A 19,300-nucleotide genomic window follows, 5' to 3' on the forward strand; every position below is an offset into this window, starting at 1 on the left:
CAGTAATTGTAACTGTATCAGCCTCTGATTGCACAGCAGTGTAAAGCTCCACACAAATGTTGCTGTTATCAGAGAAAAGGGAGATTAAAACGACTAAAAGCAAATTTCAAACCAAAAGGGAATATCAAACACTGCACATGATAAAACATTCCCTCAAGCCTTCTTTACTCTAGATTAAGCCAAACATACACTGTGGAAAATTTGTACTTATTACTGATTTATTCCTACCTTTAAGGGCGTTCACTATTTTTTTGCTTATTTCTTACATCACTCTTATTAAATTATTTAAAGAAACTAAAAACAGCCATCTCATTACACGTCATTAACAAATGATTAGGATCTTTTTTGTATTATTAGTAAACCAAATAGTGAATTCCTTATAGACGTTTCATAGTAAATAGCATTTGCAACAATTTGCTTGTGTATGATCTTTGAGAGCTGCTGTTTTTGCAGACATTCGGCACACACTGAAGGCAAGTTTCTGCCATATAAAGAAACTGCTAAATAATGTTTGTTGACATTCAAGAAGTTTATCTGATCATGAACTGAGCCAATGCTGAAAATAAGGAAAATTCCACTAAAACATCCACTTGCACTGGAAAAAATTTTCACATTATGAAACTATGAAACAAAACAACCTAGTCTACAGGGGGCAGCATTTAATATTTAATGTGTTGTCAGATACATTTATCTTCTTCAGATCTGGGCTACTAATATCCTGGTTGTTAGGGTGTGCATACATTAGACTAATTATACTGATATATATTTAAGAGTGGCATGGTGGAGCAAAACCAGGAGCAGTTACTGAAGGTGTAACTAAAATATATAAACCATAAAAACTGATATAATTTCATACAGTATAAGGATTATTTAAAGAAAAGGCTACTGCAGTGACTGTCATGTTGTTGGATGCTGAGCAAACATTTTGGAAGTCAACTGGGCTGCTTTTGTCATGTAGACCTGGCAACACAGATCTAAGCTTTCTAGTGCCCTCTATGGGTAAAACACAAAAGCCTGGAAAGAACTAACCACTCACAAAAGGAACCGTGTTCATGTTTAAAATCTCCTTTATTTGAAGTTGTTTCCATACAGATCTTTAAGGCATCTGCACAAAGTACAGTTTCTGCAGAGGTTTTATAAAATCACTTTCCTTGGATGGTAGATGGATTCGAAAAACAAAGTTGATAGACTTTTTGTGTCCCACCCCACCCCTTAATAACTTTTTCATATCTCCAAAATCTTAAATTACAATTCTTATTACATATATAATATCATAACCTTGATTTCTTACAGCAGTCAGACATAGTGAGAGTGATGATACAGGGGGGGAAAAAAAACCAAGTGTCTTTAAAATCCATTAAATATGTACATATAGACTTCACATTATGGCACTCGCATACACGTATACATACACAATCTATCTCTTACTCTCTATCTCACACACGTATAGTTCTCTTTCACACTCTCTCTCTCTCTCTCTCTCTCTCACACACTCACACACACACACACACACACACAAACACACACACACAGAGCACTATAAGAGGAAATAGACATACAACTCTATTCTCTGACACATCTATTTACAGGTCCCTGCTTGCTGCACGATGTCACTAGCATTGTGTCTTACAGAGATGATGTGAAGGCTGAATGTGCACTCACTTGTATTAATTTCTCCAGTGAAGGGACTTGTAGGCAGTAGGAAAAAGGTGTTAAATTGAAATCTAAATATATATATATACACACACACACACACACACACACACACACACACACAACTATACGAGCAGCCCATTGCCCTGTTCTGAACCTACATTCAGAGTACAGTACAGATGAATGTTGAGCTCCCTCAAGGTGTCAGAAGGTAGTGTGACATGGGAGGACTGAGGGGCTACCTCACGCAAGTGTGTAAAAGGAGAGCGGGTTGTGGGACTGGGATGTGAGTGATGAGACATCGTGCAGCTTCAGTGAGCAATCCAGGCTACTTGGTCACTAGGATACGGAAGGTGAGTCGACCCAGGAACTTGTCGCGCTCGTCGTTGTTGCGCAGGTCAGAGCCTTCCACCTTACACTCGATGGTTATGTGTGTGTTATAATCCGTTTCGCTTAGGTGCAGCTTCACTGCTACCAGGGGCTGCACATAGTTAGGCTGCAAAATAAAATATGGGAAATAAATTTTATATTATATATATATATATATATATATATATTCAACACCACCATCTTTGCAGGTATCACATCTTTCATGTAAGTGCTGACCAATATTCCAGATATTATACTTGAGGCTTTAAATTCAAACCCTACTTGGAAATTCGGCTTTTCACTAATGGATAAAATATTGGACATTTTTTAATCACTGAATGAGATGGAATAAACAGGAAGAAAAAAAGAAATCTCAAGTGGCCAAGGGTTTTTAGCTAAACACCAGCATAGCTTGTTTTATGCATTCAATTTGGATAGCTGAGAGCAAACATTTGCTAACAAATGTTTTAATATGTGTTTACCGTTTTAACAACAGTTTTAATAATGAAATATAAATGGCAGATAAGTAGATTAACAACGATTCGCGTTTTAATAACCTTTAACAAATGGTTGCATAAACCCATACTGGGGGGGGGGTAAAATTTGCTAACAAATCAGTTTTATGGTTACAATCACCCATAATGCTAGTTATTTTGTTTTAATTCATTTGATTTAAATTTTATTTTAATATTAGCTCATTCGTTAGCTAAAAAGGGGATGGTAGCAAGGCTCCAAAACAAAATTTTTCTGAGAATGTAGACCATGTTAAATAGCTAGAGTTTAGTAGCACCATTAGCTCCATCGTCAACGGACACATTGCTGGTACAGTTTGCATGTTAAGTAGAAAAATGCAGACTGAGACAGTGTTTTTCTGCGGGGGTTTTTTGTCACACAAGTGTGGTTTAAGAAACTCTGCATTACTGTCAACTTGACAAGTTTTCTTGTAGTATTGTGGATAGAAAGGTTTTCAAAATCCTGCAGAAAGCAATAAGGCCTATGAAACTAAAATAATTATGAAACATAAATAAAAAATAAAAAAATGCAGTCCTACAAGTTCCTGATCTGACCTGCAGGTGTTTATGTAACTATTTCTGATGTAGATGATGGAAAAGAATGGCGCAGTAGTACAGAAAGAACAGAATTACAGATATTACTCATACTATCATTACCAGGGCTAATTCTGGCTTTGGCAGCTTTAATTCTTTTATGACACTTACATGTGCTTTCTTGCCATAGTAGGGGAAGTACATCTTGTCAATGTGGCCCTCAGATGGGAAATACTGCATCTGCAGAGGAGTTTCTCTCTGAAACAGAAAGTGGAGGAAGAGTGAGATTGCACTCTTATTCTTTACTGAGAATGGCACTCGACCTGTTCTGTTGCCTATAGCAACAGTTCTGTTGCCTTCTCAGCAGTCTAGCTGGATTGCATGATGGCCAGGTGACACTTAACAATATGTTACTATTCTTGACATCCCGTCAGGAACACAAAACACTTATCCCACCCCCAAACATATAGTCTCTCATTCATGTTCAGTACAGCAAAGCAAATACACACCCCAGCTTCAGTGCATACACCACGCAGTTTAGGATGCACACGCATTCCTCTGACATATACACTACCAAGGGATATGACATTCAGGACTGTTTTACATGTCCAAATAACCCCCAATGTGTTTTCCTCTGAAAAACACTTCATATCCAACTGCTTAACAATGAACAAAATGATGGAACCATGTAATTGGGTTGCCAACAATCAATGCTGGCAGCAGTGTTTCCATCATTTTGGAAATGTTTTACGATAAGCAGTTATTTTTGTAAGCAGCAGCAAAAATTGCAGCTCTTCGAATGTCTCAATGAAAATGGGACTCGATGTGTAACAGGTTGATCACGCATTACACAGATATACTGAGAAATGCTGAAGACCGAAAAATGGATTAACAAACAACTCTCCGTTTGGTCTGAAGCGAACTAATTTAAATTAGGGTTAGGGCTTTGAACCCGGGCCTTTATGAAAAAGCCTTGTGATCCAACCTGCAAAAATTCGTAGAAAATGAACACGTGCATGAGTATTCAGGGGCGCTTTCAGAAGCTACGTTGGCAGAAATATGTCTATTCATCTTCTGAAATTATGCTCTCTTTTTTTTTTTGTAAATCACATGTCTTCTACTTGTGCATATTCACTGGATCAGGATTAATCAGGAGTATTTGTTAGAAGTAATCAGGGGTGATCATACATAGATTTATACATGCTCGCCCAGCTCTCATTTCATCAAAGCTGATTTACATTTGTACTCATTCCGTCTTTAGCTTCCGTACAGACAGCATGTCTAATCTAATCTAATCTGACTTACTGGCACAAACTAAACATTATAACCAAAATAGCATTATAACCAAATGCTATTTTGCTTCAACTGCATGTTGTACAAATTGCAGTATAATCATACAGTTGTTCAATATAACATTAATGATTACTCAGATTGTGTGCGCATTTACTATTTCATATTTGCTGTCACGTAGTCACAACTGTGACTAAACTATAGCTTTGAATGTGAAATGGATTGTCAGTGTGGAAGATGTGTCCCACCCATTGTAGAGCATCATTCAGTCTGGTAGTCAGTCAAGTGAAGCAATACAATCCACTCAGTTCTAGATCAATGCAATCTCTAATGGAAGCAATAAAGCATTAAAAGCTTCAGAGCAACCTTCAGGAAAATCAAGCTCTTGGTCTGTGTTAGAAGGTGAAATCAGGGGAGCAGAATGAGCAGTGCCTGTTTCTTAAAATGAATAGGCACCCTTCCTTTTGTCCATGTATACCTTCAAAGGTTAATACTGTTTGCAATCAAGTATTGGATGGTGTTTAAAGCTAAGGCGGACATTCATGACAATAGTGTGTAAGTATAGAAAGCGCATAATTGAATTAATAGCTCAAATAATACAGTAGAGTTTATGAACTAAATTTATATAGCTAGAAACGACGATGTAATACAAATTTCTTACATTTTAATTTGTTCAATTACTAAAAGCGATGTCACTGAATATAATCCTAGGGCAGCAGAATTCAGAGTTACATAGCTAAAATTTACCCCTGGGGAAACAGATTTTTTTTTAACACCTTTTTTATCACCTCTCTTCCACTTCCTTTATCTAGGGGTTTGAAGGTATACAGTACACCATGTCTTGCATGAGGGAATACTAATGTGCCAGACACAAGCAGTAGAGGACAGGAGCCGGAACAAAAGCAGCAATGTTATGGAATAAGGGGTCAGAACAAGGTCCCTGTTTACAGCAGGAAAGATGGGCCTCATTTCTTACCACAAGTGAACTGCCAATGCAGCATGGAGAGAGACCATATACAAACACATGATTGAAAAACAAAATGAACACACACACTCGTACATTAATTTTAATGAGAAAAAAAAAAACAACAACAAAAAACACCACAACCACCACCAACATGCCGCACAAAGATGGCGGATTATCATTTTCACATACACATGCAGGAAGGTGGCGGGTGTTACCTTGGCTGTGCAGTTGATGTACGGCTGTCCTCGGGGCTTTAATCCTATAACCTACACAACACAACCCAAAAACCATCAAACTCTAATTATGTACATGACAAATATTTTCTTGTAATTATTTTTTAAAATCCTTCACAAACCAAGTACCTAAAATCAATCTTATCAATAAAAACAATTCATGGATTGCTGAAAGATTAAATATAAGCATAAAACAAAATATAAGAAAATCTTGTGCATCAGAGCAAAAAAATTCAAAATAAAAAAAAATTCTGGCAAGATATTGAAAATCAATTCTCATTTCAAAATACTTTTGTAGCTATTCCAGTACAATGCCAAATTGAAGTAAACAATTTGAAATTAATTTTTATTATATAGAAGCTCAAATCTGAGCACAGGACCAGGCTATATCCCCTGAGAGCTGGCCTAGCTCATAACCTTCTGATTAGTAGCAGGGCCTTAAGCACTGCGCTACCATTCAGAGACAGGCCAATGAACAATTGACGTTGTATTTGTTTTCTGTTCGTAATGTTTAAAACATATGTAGTATTTCTTCTTTCATCCAGGGGACTTGAAATGTTTCCCCAGATGAAAAACAAAATCCATTAGCCTAGTGTGCTACAGACTCACCCTATTCAACTTGAGCAACACACAAGGTTGTCCCTCGCTATAACCAAAGTCTGTATCAGCCAATCCGGAACACTGACGCAGTTGACTACGCTTAAACTGGCAAACTTTTTTCTCTTCTGGATCATCCTGCAAAAAATATTGGCCACCTTGGCATTGTTCATTCTGCTCCTGCAGTGTATCGTTATAATCTGTATGAAAAAGAGGATAGAAGAAAATGAGAATAGTAATGAAACATCACGAAAAGAAAAACGGTCCAGTGTGAATATTATACCAATACAAAAGTGCTTGTTTTTAAAGTGGGTTAATTAGCTAAGGGATCTTGAAGCAGCATGTGTTTCATTGTGGTGCCTATCATCCTCTGCCTTGTCTCCACAGCCTTAAATCCAAAAGACAACAGATCCAGGAGCGCTTCTGAGTCAAAAGCATGCTGTGACAAAAAGCTTTAAGATGCAGTTCCCCCAAGCAGGAAAGTACGCGTCATTCTTGGTTCTCCTTGCTCGATAAACTCGCAGCAAAAATGCACATTGAAGTGCTAATAACAAGAGTATTTATTCCTGCAAAACCTTTTTTTAAATATAGAAGGCATGGTGGTGGTGAAAGAAACTTTGAATCTGCCAAGTGCTTCGAGTGAGAAAGACCATCGATATTTGCAGCTGGAATTGAATGGCAGCTCAATTTAAGGAAGACACTGCTCTCACCAGTAGTATTTTCAGGAATTTCAAAGTGGATCTCTCACTTGAATTGTTCTAAATGCTTATGACTCATGCACTGTTGGGTCTTCAGTGTGCTCATGATGGAGTCCTCCTGCAGTTCTCCACATTTTACAAAAGGAGGCAGTACTCACCCAGAAGGAACTTCTCCAGCTGCTTTACATACTGGCTGTACTGCTGCGGGTTAGAGCGGTTAACTACGAAGTCCAGATTCCTGGGCCTGATCATCAGACCTGTTAATATAGCAGCAAGATACGCTCATATATTTGAATGTAGTAAATACACTGATATTATTCAATGTTTCGTGAATAAACTTTTCAATTTCATCATACTTTAAAAGCAATGTAGGGCAAATAAGACAAAACAGCATGGTACGTTTAAAAGGCAAAATGCAGGTTTTTTCTTTTTTTAATTAAAATTTGTTTTTAATTTTAATAAAAAAATAAATAATTATTTAAAAAAAATTAAGCAACTTTCAGTCAATTAACTTTAGTAACCATTTTACCCTGATCAGCATTACAGTGAATTTGTCCCATTAACACAATATGTTGTTATTTCAAATAATAATGTCCGCCTCCTCATGCCACTGTGCATCCCTTTTAAAGCAACGAGGATTATTGACTTGCTATTCTGTTTTACACTGGCACAAAACAAAATTGTTTCTTTCCCCCAAAGTCTTTTAATGTGCTTGTTCTGCTTTATTAATGCCAGTAAATAGTGAAATCAAAACAAATAAATATGTGAAAGCTTCCCAGGTGGGCTATTAGTACCATTACTGTGTGATTTGGGGCTTTTAGGCATATTTTGGGTATACAGACACTCAGAGTTGATGTTTTCTCTGAAACCTGAACTGGAACTCCCACATAAAGGAAGTAATCCTAGTGCATTAGCCTCAGAATTTATTATATGAGAAAGCAACCAGAGGATATCCTGAGTGTGCACTAAGTACTCTGAGCCCTTGATTGTTATTGGTTTTATATCAGAAGGATGCCAAAAGTCTACAGTCTAACTTTCCAAAAGAAAGTTCACAGTCCTATAAGGATTAGTGTAATAGTGAATTGGGTATAAAAATGATACACATTATTTAAATGAGGGTGAGGAGGGTGTGGTTACCTGGGCTGGAAACTCGGTCCCTGTACTTGGGAGTGTAATCATCCAGTGTTTGCAGCATCACCCACATGGTGAGAGAGAACATCCCAGCCAAGAATCCATAAAAGACCAGGTAGAAGAGAAGGATTAGAGCTAAGAAGACACAAAAAGAAAGAGACAGAACATTATTCTTTTTTTTGTGTGCGCGCGCAGGTTTGGGAGAAGAAAAGAAAGCAGATACAGACTGAGCACAGTGCATGATCTCTGATGTTGCCGATTTTGGATTTGACTGTGCACTAAGGCCATGATGATGCAGTCCAAACCACATTTTAGCAGAAATTGGACAGTAGCTTATTATGATTACCATAATCATGAGACATCAGATGTAGAAGTCACATATTTGTGCACTTGTATTACGATCATTCCTGAATTTCTGGTATCATTGGATTCTTGACAACAATGCATCAGTCGATGCTTTCTAATTTTCTGCAAAAAAAGATTACGCAAGACCAAACCAAACTACTGAGACATAACATTAAAACTAGACACTAGACATAACAAAGCAATACTATATTTTGGATCTAAGCATCTCAGCCAAAATGAACCAAACCTGGTGTTGATGATCAAGAGATTTTTGCACTCTTTTGAACAGACAGTCAAGGGACAGTCAATCAGATGAGACTGCCATTCAGAATCAGAATAACTGACATTGCAGAAGCACCTGTTCTACTGATCAGATGATCACTTGGTTTCAATAAACAAACATAACATATTGACACGTCATGACAAGGTTCCCACATATTTTTCTTTTCTTTTTACCTAGAAATTTATTCTTTTGTAACTTTAAAAAAAAAATTATCCATGTTAAAATAATTTTAAATTTAAAATTAAATGACCTTTAAAAAATGTAACCACTAATACAGAATATCCTGTCAGGTGCTAGATTCACTTAGATTCCTTTGCATTTGCTCATATCACAGAAGACTTCATGAAGGATAAAACAGAACAGGATAATAGGGTTAGTTAGGAAAAGGAAAAAAAAAAAAGAGAGGCTGAGAGAGAAAGAGGGAGAGAGAAAGAGAGAGGCTGAAGTTACTTATAGATACATATCTGAAGTAGTTTGTTGCTACTATAAATAGCATGTGAGGGAGGACGATTAAGTGAAAGCGCAGCAGTGGCCTGGAGAAAGGAGACAACACATACACGGTACATTATGTTTGTGCCTAAGTGTTCATTTTTGAGGCGATTAACAGATATCCATAAGGACTCCTAAAATGTGCTACTTTACGCGTGCAGTTTTTATACGGTAAACTTCAGGCACTGCAGAGGAAGGGCACTCTTCCAGTGACCACTAGGGTACAACGGGGTTGATATTTCTAATTATAATCATTTAATGTCTGTTGCTGGGAAGCAAATTGGCCATTGCATGCTTGAATCTTTCAAAACAACAACTGGTAAAAACGGTCAAACTCTGGGCAACCATAATACATTGAATATCATTAGTTGTTGGTGTATTATTATAAGTAACAATTTTTTGTACCAATTATTATTGTACCAGTAATACTTTCAGAAACTTTGTCCTATTAAATAGTCAGCAAAAACTATATTTGCCAGAAAGATGCCTAGTATCACTGTATACTAATTCGTGTCTTACTGACCAGTGTATTTTAATACAGTTATTAGCTTATTCTTTTGAACACTATGAAGTCAAAACAGTCCAATTACGGTACTGTTGCTAATGATGCAACAGGCACCAGGTGACAACGTGGCTCTTGAAAATAAAATGTCTATAATGCAAATGACATATTTGATATGACTATTGTACACAGCAGAAATCAAAAGCAGTGTTCTGTATAGCATGAGAAATTAAATGACAGTGTGACTGTGTCTGTAAGTGTCAGATTTTGTTGGTTTGCCTCCAGTTGGCTGGAAGTTGCATGACCTCTATCATTTTGATGAGTGTACACATGTTACATCATGCCACAGTTTGCAGTAAGTCAGCCACCTGTGCCTATTTCAGGTTTGTAAAGACTAATACATAAAAAGTGTAACTCTTTGATTGCCAGGACATTTACTGTGTATTTCACTAATGTGGCTATTTCACTACATTAATTATAGGTTTACTGATACATTGTGCTATGGGTTGCAAACAGGGCATTGGGGAGGACGGATTAAATGCATAAAGACTGCATTACTTTAACATTAATATTTTCTGCATTTAGCAGAGGCCATTGTGCAAATTGACTTACAAAAGTGAATCTTCATAAAGTGCAATCTTTATCAAAAACACATCAAGTTTGTGCAAATAGGTCACGTGCTAAGAATACCATCAAGCTAAAAAGCCTGTTAAAGAGCACTTGCGTATGTTAGATCTGGCCAAGGCCATAACATTAGCAAGGAATTTCCCAATTCAAACCTCTAGGACACTGATGATATTTCAGTTTAAAATATAATTTAGTAGCATAAGACTTTACTGTAAACTAGCTTCAACTATTCCAGATACTTCAGAAAGCTATGTGACAGACATGAACATTGGCATTAGTAAAGGTTTTGTCAATATTTTTATAATCGCTATAATTGTGCATGCTCATACATAATAATGAAGAAATTTTCTATTAATGATGTAATACTAAGGTTTTTAATTTTCCAACAAAATCATACATACAACAATCTAAATTGTACCAAAAAGTTGAAAATAGTGAAATTTCAATAAGATTTTTAGCTTGTAAATGTTAGTCACTTATTGATAAAATAACAATGAAGTATAAAAAGAAGTCCACTGTATATTGTACTATTTGTAAACCCTTTTGATCTAACAATTTCTGTCTCTCACACTTCCTTTCACTCAAGTGTCTATAAAAGATAGTAATAGTGTAAAATCCATCCTAATCTCATCACAGAGCTACTCATGATTCAGTCTTATTTTGTTCTCAGCTGCTGGAAGTGTTCTTCCCCCTCACTTGATTGTAACCAAATCCCAGTGATCTCAATACTTTTTTTGGATGGTTCACTAAGAGGGATAAAAATATCAGGCAGCAGGAAGCCAGGGGCCATTAGAGTGTGGGCTGTACCCAAACAAGATGATGTTTGGGAAAAGGGGCACCACAGTACAATGCCTGCAGTCTGTGGGTATAATTTTTCTAAATCAATATGTTTCATTTTGGGACAGAGGCAACTGTGGATTGAAGCCACTCACTTGCACATTAACGGCAAAAACAAGATGCTAAACAGATACCACCTGAAAGCCTCTAACTTTTAACGCAATCATTGCCCAAGACAGAAATGCCTGTAAATGCCAAATAACAGCCAATTAGGCCATAAAGCCTGCTTAATGTTTGCCCTGTGCACACTAATCACTACAGCGTGAGCATTATGAGTACTTCATGACCAACCAGATCCAGTATACACACTACTGCCTGGAAATGGCAGGCTCAGATATAACAACCAACCACATGAACCAAACAACTGTGTGGCCAATTCCCATTATTTATGGACATTTTCATGATCATCAAATGGTGTTGGCCTTATTTTATACACACCAGTTTCAAAAACATTTCTGAGTTCAGAAAAACTGTAATAGAAACCAGGACCTACCCCACTTCAGACGTTCTTAATCATGCCACTGGAGGGAAAGCAATCAAAATTAACATCTAACCGCATTTAATCTGTGAACAGATTTCAAATTTGTCAACCTTGAGAATTGTTTTCAGATGCACTGGATGGATGCATATATTTTGCAAGGCACAAAACAGTTAAATGACAGACTTAATTGAAAAAAACTGACATGATGGAGATAATGTCAAAATGTTAATTAAAAATTATTTATTAACATATTTGCACATTTTCTCAGTAGCTGGATTGCTCTATACTGCCCCCTAGTGGAAAGACAAATCCTGTTTTAAATATTTGGATTGTGGTCCACAAGACGATTTTTTTTTTATTCAGAAAAGAGATGCTAAATAAATTTGTTTGGCCAGATGAGAACCTTTATCAGGATGGCCCAGCCCATGTGTTTGGCTTTCATGTGCTAAAGGATGGCAATGACACAGTAAAAACATAACATTCTGGGGTTTTAAGCTAAGTGTCTGTATTTCACTGCTTTAAACTGGCTAATGCTGGTGGTCTTGCTAACTGCCATGTATCTATCTAATTAGTCATGCACATGTACAGTGCACTGATAAGGAAAGAATGAAGAGCAGCTGCATTTCTTCAAACTGATTCCAGATTAGGAAATTCAACAATGCTTACTTTGGCTTAACATGTAGAATTGTCTAGAAGTGGTGCTTTTGCAGCCCATAATACAGATGGACTTCCAGGTGTTATTGTTTTCTACTAGCAAAAGTACCCTCACTGCTAACGAGCAAATCTGGGATGTCAGGAAAAAAACTGAATGTTACCACAGAAACCCCAGCATATGTTGGAGGAGCTCCATGTTAACAGCACAAATGATTTAGGCCAAATTTTACACTGTGATATTGTTGACCAGAAACCACTGGTAACCTTTTGTGTTCTACTTTGTGTCCTACTAATTATTCTGCATCATTCATTACAGAACAGCATAAATGCTACGACTTACCCATAGATAATCCTATGTCTGATTTATTAAGGTAGTCTAGCTAGAAAGAAGTAGGACTGGCTAAAATACAGCAGCACAAAATGTTACTAGTTGTTATCTAGCTCATATTATAATGTTATACTACTATATTTAGGTTTTTTGGCAGAAGATAAAATATACTGTAATAAAACCTACCAAACAAACCAGAAGCCAATGAGATTAGCTCAATTGTACAAGCCCTTTCAGATTGCCTTTAAAATATAAATCTACAAAAACTATACAATTCGCTTTTCTTTTCCCTTCTTTTACTTTACACATACCGTAATTTCCGGACTATAAAGCGCACCCAAATATAAGCCGCACCCACTGAATTTGACAAAGATTTTTATTTTGAATATAAATAAGCCGCAGGTGTCTACATTGAAACTAATGAACTTTACACAGGCTTTAACGAAAGACAGTGTCTGTTACACGGTGTAACAAGTGAAATATGTTGTGGCTCCTTTAAGAGCAGAGCGGCATTTTGGGAATAGCCTGCCGGCGCATTTTTCCGCTATTACTGCATGTGTGCAAGGCCGAGGAATATCTTATTATTTTCTGATGCTCTTTCTGAAGTTTTTTTGACTAACCCGTAACGCTGTTGCCAAGAAAAATAAAAAAGCACGAGTTTTGGAAACCTGTCTGTGCTTATATGATTTCTGTTGTAACTGGAGTTAGCGAGCTCTCCCATGACCCAGACTCAACGCGTTACAACGTCTTGTATCTAAACAGTGGCCAACCAAGAAAGTCATTGTTCACTGTCTTCCTCCTTCCTTTCACAACTATATCTTTCGAGAGTTTTTCTTTTGGCATCGGTTGCCCAGTTGTTTTCAGTGCATTAAATGATTCGCCTTAACTGTAGACAGTCCGAGTAAGCGGCAGGTCAAACGTCAGAGGAACCTCATCCATATTTATGATGTGCTGTGGACCGATTCAGTGGGAGCGCGCGCGCTTTAATATAAAAAATTTCATTGGTTCACCTGAACCTGTTCGGCATTTTCATTGGTTTAATTTTACGTCGCTCAGTTTTTTGGCATGAAGCTTGTTTAAACCGCGGGGTTCAAAGAGTGGGAAAAAAGTAGCGACTAATAGTCCGGAAATTACGGTACTATGCCTTTAAGTGTGTTTTGCATATCTGTGCGTTATAGAGACCTGAGCTTGCCTGAGTTAGCCAAGTCACGCTTTCCGGCTTCCCTCAGAGTTTTAGTGATTAAATTCAATTACTCTCTGAGCATTGTTTCAATAGCCTATATAAAACTACTGATGATGTGAAATGGAACAAAACCCAACCCGGTTTTAGAGTCAGGCTAAGAAACCCATTTCAATGAACCTACTCAACACACTGCGCCTACCAGCACTAATTTACACCTTTACTATAAAGAGGCTAAGTATGGGAGCGCTAGAACAGGCACGAACAGCTTGTGGTGGGAGTGAAACTGGGAACGATCAGACTGTGCTGCTGAGAGAAAGATGAGAAACCAACCACGATGGCCCATGGCAGAGTTCCAAAGTCATTCATGTCTTTCCGAAACATACTTACCCAATTACAGCAGATAAACTCTCGTCATCGGTTGTTACAGCCAGTCATGGAAAAATATATAAAGATATTTCATTGTGGTTAGGTGTTTAAATAACAATTTCAATTAATAAGCGACTGTTTACGATGGGAAAAGCAGAGGGTGGAAAAACACAGACACGCTGCCCAAAAAAGGGTAATTGCGTTCTTATTTGACATCACATTACCAAATGATTTCAACACACACACAACCAAATTGTCCATTCCAATATTAAGACTTAATCTATTAATTCAAACCTGCTTGAGCACTTCAGTGTGATTCCCTCACTTTTTAGTTGAATCTATTATGTAGTAAACCTGTTGGAAAGGATTTGCAGTCAGTCATATTCAGACGAACTTAAATTTCCAATGCAACCGCTCTGCAGAGTGAGTGAAACTGTATCATAACCTTCATAACTGCTTGAGTGTCAGTACGTATGTGGACAAATGTTATGACCTTCGCTGCCCGTCTGCGGTCACAGGAGGAAACTGGAGCTCATGAGATACATTGACATGTCAAGTAGCTTCAATTGGATAGAAATAGATTTTACAAAAACCTTTTGCATGTTTGAATGGTCATTTCTACATTTCTAATGTAAAAACTTCCAGCTAACACAAAACCCACAAAATAGATTTTAAATGGACACTAGTTCCAGAAGCTCATATTCATCTCATAAAATTAAACAGTGCATGTCCAATCATGTCTTGACATCTTGTTTGATCCAAGATAAAATAACCATGTGTGAAATGTCTCAACACTGGCATAACTTGCAAAATTTTTATATCCAGTGGGGTTTTCCTAGCCTGGAACTGTTTACATTTTAATTTTATATAAGGAAACACTATATAAACTATGAGTTAAAAAAAAATATATAAAAAATACAACAACCTAATAAAGTCCATCTGTTGTAATGTCTAACATGCAAGTACTACATACTACTGAAGGCATAAATGTTACTTAACCATTAAATGTTAGCTACTTGCTACAGATTCATTTCCAGTTCAGTGCACTGCATTATTATTTTTTATTCATAGCAACATGATTATACAGAAATTAATAGACTACAACCATAACCACTATTACATCCATAAACAATAAATATTAAACTAAAATAATAATTATTTAGTTGAATTTACCATTGATTGTGTTTTTTTTACTGTAACAATCTAATTTACTGATAAAAAAAAGATACTGCAAATTTTGAATACGAATTTCACTAACGCAAGGAAATATAAAGACATAGTATTGAAGGTCATAACTGATGTTTTAATACCCTCTTAGTATGGGCATTATCAGTATTTATAATTTTACCTTTCATGGTTAATAACTATAGAAACAGCTGAAGTTTGTACTAAAACTTCAAATTTGTGAAAGATTACTATGCTAGTTTAGCTAAATAAAAATAAATAAATAAACATATGTCATAGCTATGTAATTGTAGCTATCAAGTCTAACAATTATAGTGTTGCATGTGGACACCTGTAGTAAAAGAAAAGGTTTAATCTGGCACTTGTTCTTCTCTTTCTTCCATGAGTGGATTTGAAACAGAACCCTACAACTGAAGATTTCTTTCCTATTGGAAAAGGTTCCAAGTCAAACAATCAACCATCCAAACAAACTTTGAAAACCCTTACAATTGAAGCGGACTCAAGTAAAAGATTACAGTGTACAGTGATTGATTAAACAGTTCAGATTCATGACTGTAAGCTGTCTAATCTAAAACCAGATAGCACTAATGTCACCCAAAAGAACTAAGTGTAGTTGAGATCACAGTCATCGCAGCCGATTGTAACTAATTAACAGAAAAAGCAAACCTTATAGTTAAGATTTAAATATAACTTAATGCTGTTTTAATTTTGAATAAATGTATGGCTCAGGATGTTCAGAGCTGCTAGTAACCTGGGCTAATTCACTGGGAAGTAGAAGTGCTCAGAACCAAGAGCTAAGGGCCATTAACACAAATCCAAGCCTTTTATCCTTTCAATACTCATCACTCTCGTCATCTCTCCAGAGAGTGCAGTGAGGGTCTGGGATAAAAGCTATGCAGGCATTACAGTTTTTCCATTACTCCATCATGAACAAGACATACAATGATCTAAGGGCTTCATGGAGACAGAATAAATCAATCTATCATACATTTAATCTAGCTGCTACTTTAGTCATCAATCTGATTGGTCAGTCAAGAATATCGACAGAATATATATACAGAGGCAGCGCCCCTTGTCAGACAACCATCTCCAAAAAGGAATCTTCAGCACTCAGACTTTAAAAACTGGAAAGGATTTAAGAAGATCTCAGGCACGATGAAGGTTAAATAGGACAATGGCTGTACCTCTAAGATGATCACTTATTTAATAATAATTAAAAATAATAAAAAAAAACCCAGCCATTTTGAATTTTATTCATTGCACTGCTCTTATTATACTTAGATGGAAAATAGCTACCAAAAATGGCATTTATTTTAATGGTAATTTTTAGTTCCTTATTTCTTACCCATTTTGTTGTGGCCACAAATGCTGTAATTTTCCTTGTTCCAACTAAACAATGAAGAACACTTACTGGCATCTTCGCATTAATTCTATTTTAAAGGTTATAACTTGTAGTTTTACTTGTATTTGTTACTTGGGTGTCACACATAATAATATAGACAGGGTGTTCAATTGTAGTAACTTAAAGCAAAAAAAAAAAAGATTTAACTACTTTTTAACAAGAATTTATCAGTACATGGATTTACAGACAGAACTGACATGTGAAAGCTCTACATATTTTAAAGCAAATCACAGAAATATTTATATCCAACGAGCATTCAAAATACCTTATTCGTTTGCAAAATTTGTAAGTGATACCGTTGGTTGAAATATTACAGGCACACGTAAAAAAAAATGTCTATTATTACCTGAAAATATATTTCTCAATTAAAATTCAGATTTCTCTCCTATCAGTATTTTTTTTTTCATTTTAGCAATTCTAAAATCCACCAAGGAAACACATTTAAACCCAGAATTCAACAAATGATCATCAGATTTAGTACAAACTGTACTGCAGGAAAAAGCTGGGGAGAAGATGGCAGCAGAGCAGAGCTTGGAGAGCATCAGAATGGATGACGCCCAGGATCAGATGACATCTTTTTCACTACAGCGGATGCGATTAACGTAAAACCACGCAGCCAACTATTACATCCTCCTGCGATTTCAAATAACAGGTGTTTTGAAAAATAAAAAAAAAAAAAAAAAAGAGTGTATAAACAAACATGAAGGTTTAACATCGATGTTATTTTAAGATTGATTTTTGTCTTTCAGTAGCATGCCTCTTCACCTTCATGGTACTGTGAGGCCTTATTACAACGAAGAAAAAAAAAGCAGACGATCCTTTTTATTTATGTCTAAGGCATAGAATTTGCATAGAACGCAATATTTTGGTATTTGTCAACAATCGGGGCATTTTTATGCTGTAGGGTGATTTGCATCTAATCATGGACCTCCAGCAGCATATAGGAAATCAGTTTGACCTTGAAACCAAAGGGAGGGCAGAGAGAGAATGAGAATCAAAGAACTCAAACATAGCATTAAGGGAAAAAAAAGCATCGTACGCAAGAGGAGGTATAGATATGCACACACAAGCTTTCAATTTTTATTTCAACAAAACAATAAAATATAAGCAGGGGGATTTTATGTATAGCTGGCAACTGGGACTAATTTAAGAAGCTGCCCCCCCAACTCCCATCCTCATAGAATGTTGTGTGAAATCGCACTAGAGCACATTTCCTACGTATGTCACTTTCAGGGGTCTGTGAGAAGGGCATCAGGATCAGGGCTCGTCTTGGATTGATGGCATGAACACCTTAAACCTAAAACCTCGACAAAAGGGTTTCGGCGGAATTTTCCTCTCCTTGCAGAGGAACACGGCACAGGCTCATTTGCATAATTACCCACGTAAGGCGCCGCGTCATTGCGTCACAACGCGGCGAGAACGTGCAGCGCGCGCTACTGCAGTCGATCGTTTTGAACGGCAATTTGTGTTTTGTCCTCCTCTGATCAGATTATTGAGGTGACGGCAGTAAAACGCAATCTGCGCACACTCTAAGGAAAAACTAAACATAGCGCATACAGGTCGCCCTCCAACCCCCTCTTTTTTCTTCTGAAGCCTTGTGTTTGGCGTGGAAGAACGCCGCCGCCATGCAACCCATCAAACAAGCGCACGGAAATGCCCCAAGTATCAGCTCCCTATTGCAACACCCTGACTCATGCACAGCGTTTCACACAACTGCAGGACAATTTGTTGGTTAGTCCACATTGTGCTTTGCGTGTCTAAAAGAATCTGATCAGTCGTCATCATTAGCAGCATCTTTGCTGACCAAATTTTTGGCTCCATCAAGAACGAAATTGCGCGGGTGCGAGCGGATAGTGCGCTATAGTGCGCTATACCGCGCCATCTCCAGCGTGCCATTCGATCTGTGAACGCAAAGCCTGATATGATCGCGAAATCTCCGCATTTTCAAAAGCTTTTCTTACCCCAACTGCTTGCAGTGCGCCCCAGGAATTCCCCCGTCCTCGGGTTGTAGATACAATCTTTCCAGCTCGAGTCCTTCCCTTCGGGTTTCTCCTCCTTGTTTGCCATGGCGAGAGTTAGTCGGCTTAAAAAACGTGCAAAGCAAACGCAGGTTGGAGGAAAAAAAACACCCCAACAGAAGCGAGACGGCAGGGATGCCCCTTTCCCGAGTGGAGCGCAAATGAATGAGGCGGTGTGTGTGGTGCCTCTGCAACAGCGCGGCAGTAGCTCACAAGCAAGACTCGTCGGAAGCTGCGCATGCGCACTGTGGCACCACCAAAATTCCGAGGCAGACCCGAGTACCCGAATTGAACCAGAGCTGGGAATAATCACTAATAATACGACGTGCAGCGTTACTGTGATTATTATTGTTAAACAATCACGCAACCCAGACCTCCCAAATGAAGGAGAGAATCTATGTGACGCTGGTGAATGTAGACACGTTTATAGGTGCTGGCTGGTTAGAGCAAAAAATACATCCAGGTTTATATGCACTGAGTGATGAGTCATGACAAAACAACTATACAGGCTTCCTTCCTATACAATAACCCTGTAGACACACTGTGGGATCACATATGAACATACATGAAACACATAGACCAACTGCTGCCATGCAGCGTTCACTTTTCATGTGTT

The 19,300-nt window shown here is 37.4% G+C and overlaps 1 protein-coding gene across 1 annotated transcript; it reads right to left on the reverse strand.

The window, feature by feature from the left end:
* Positions 1-1,049: 1,049 nt before the first annotated feature.
* atp1b3b (ATPase Na+/K+ transporting subunit beta 3b) lies at positions 1,050-19,300 on the reverse strand. The gene is made up of 7 exons (XM_083548471.1): positions 18,628-19,300; positions 7,991-8,119; positions 7,012-7,110; positions 6,168-6,355; positions 5,541-5,591; positions 3,240-3,326; positions 1,050-2,149 (listed from the first exon to the last, which is right to left on the reverse strand). Exons 1-7 carry the CDS (start codon positions 18,731-18,733, stop codon positions 1,982-1,984), a joined length of 828 nt encoding a protein of 275 aa, XP_083404597.1. The 5' UTR covers positions 18,734-19,300; the 3' UTR covers positions 1,050-1,981.

This window comes from Silurus aristotelis, assembly GCF_946808225.1.
Source record: "Silurus aristotelis genome assembly, chromosome: 8".
NCBI classification, from domain to species: Eukaryota; Metazoa; Chordata; class Actinopteri; order Siluriformes; family Siluridae; genus Silurus; species Silurus aristotelis.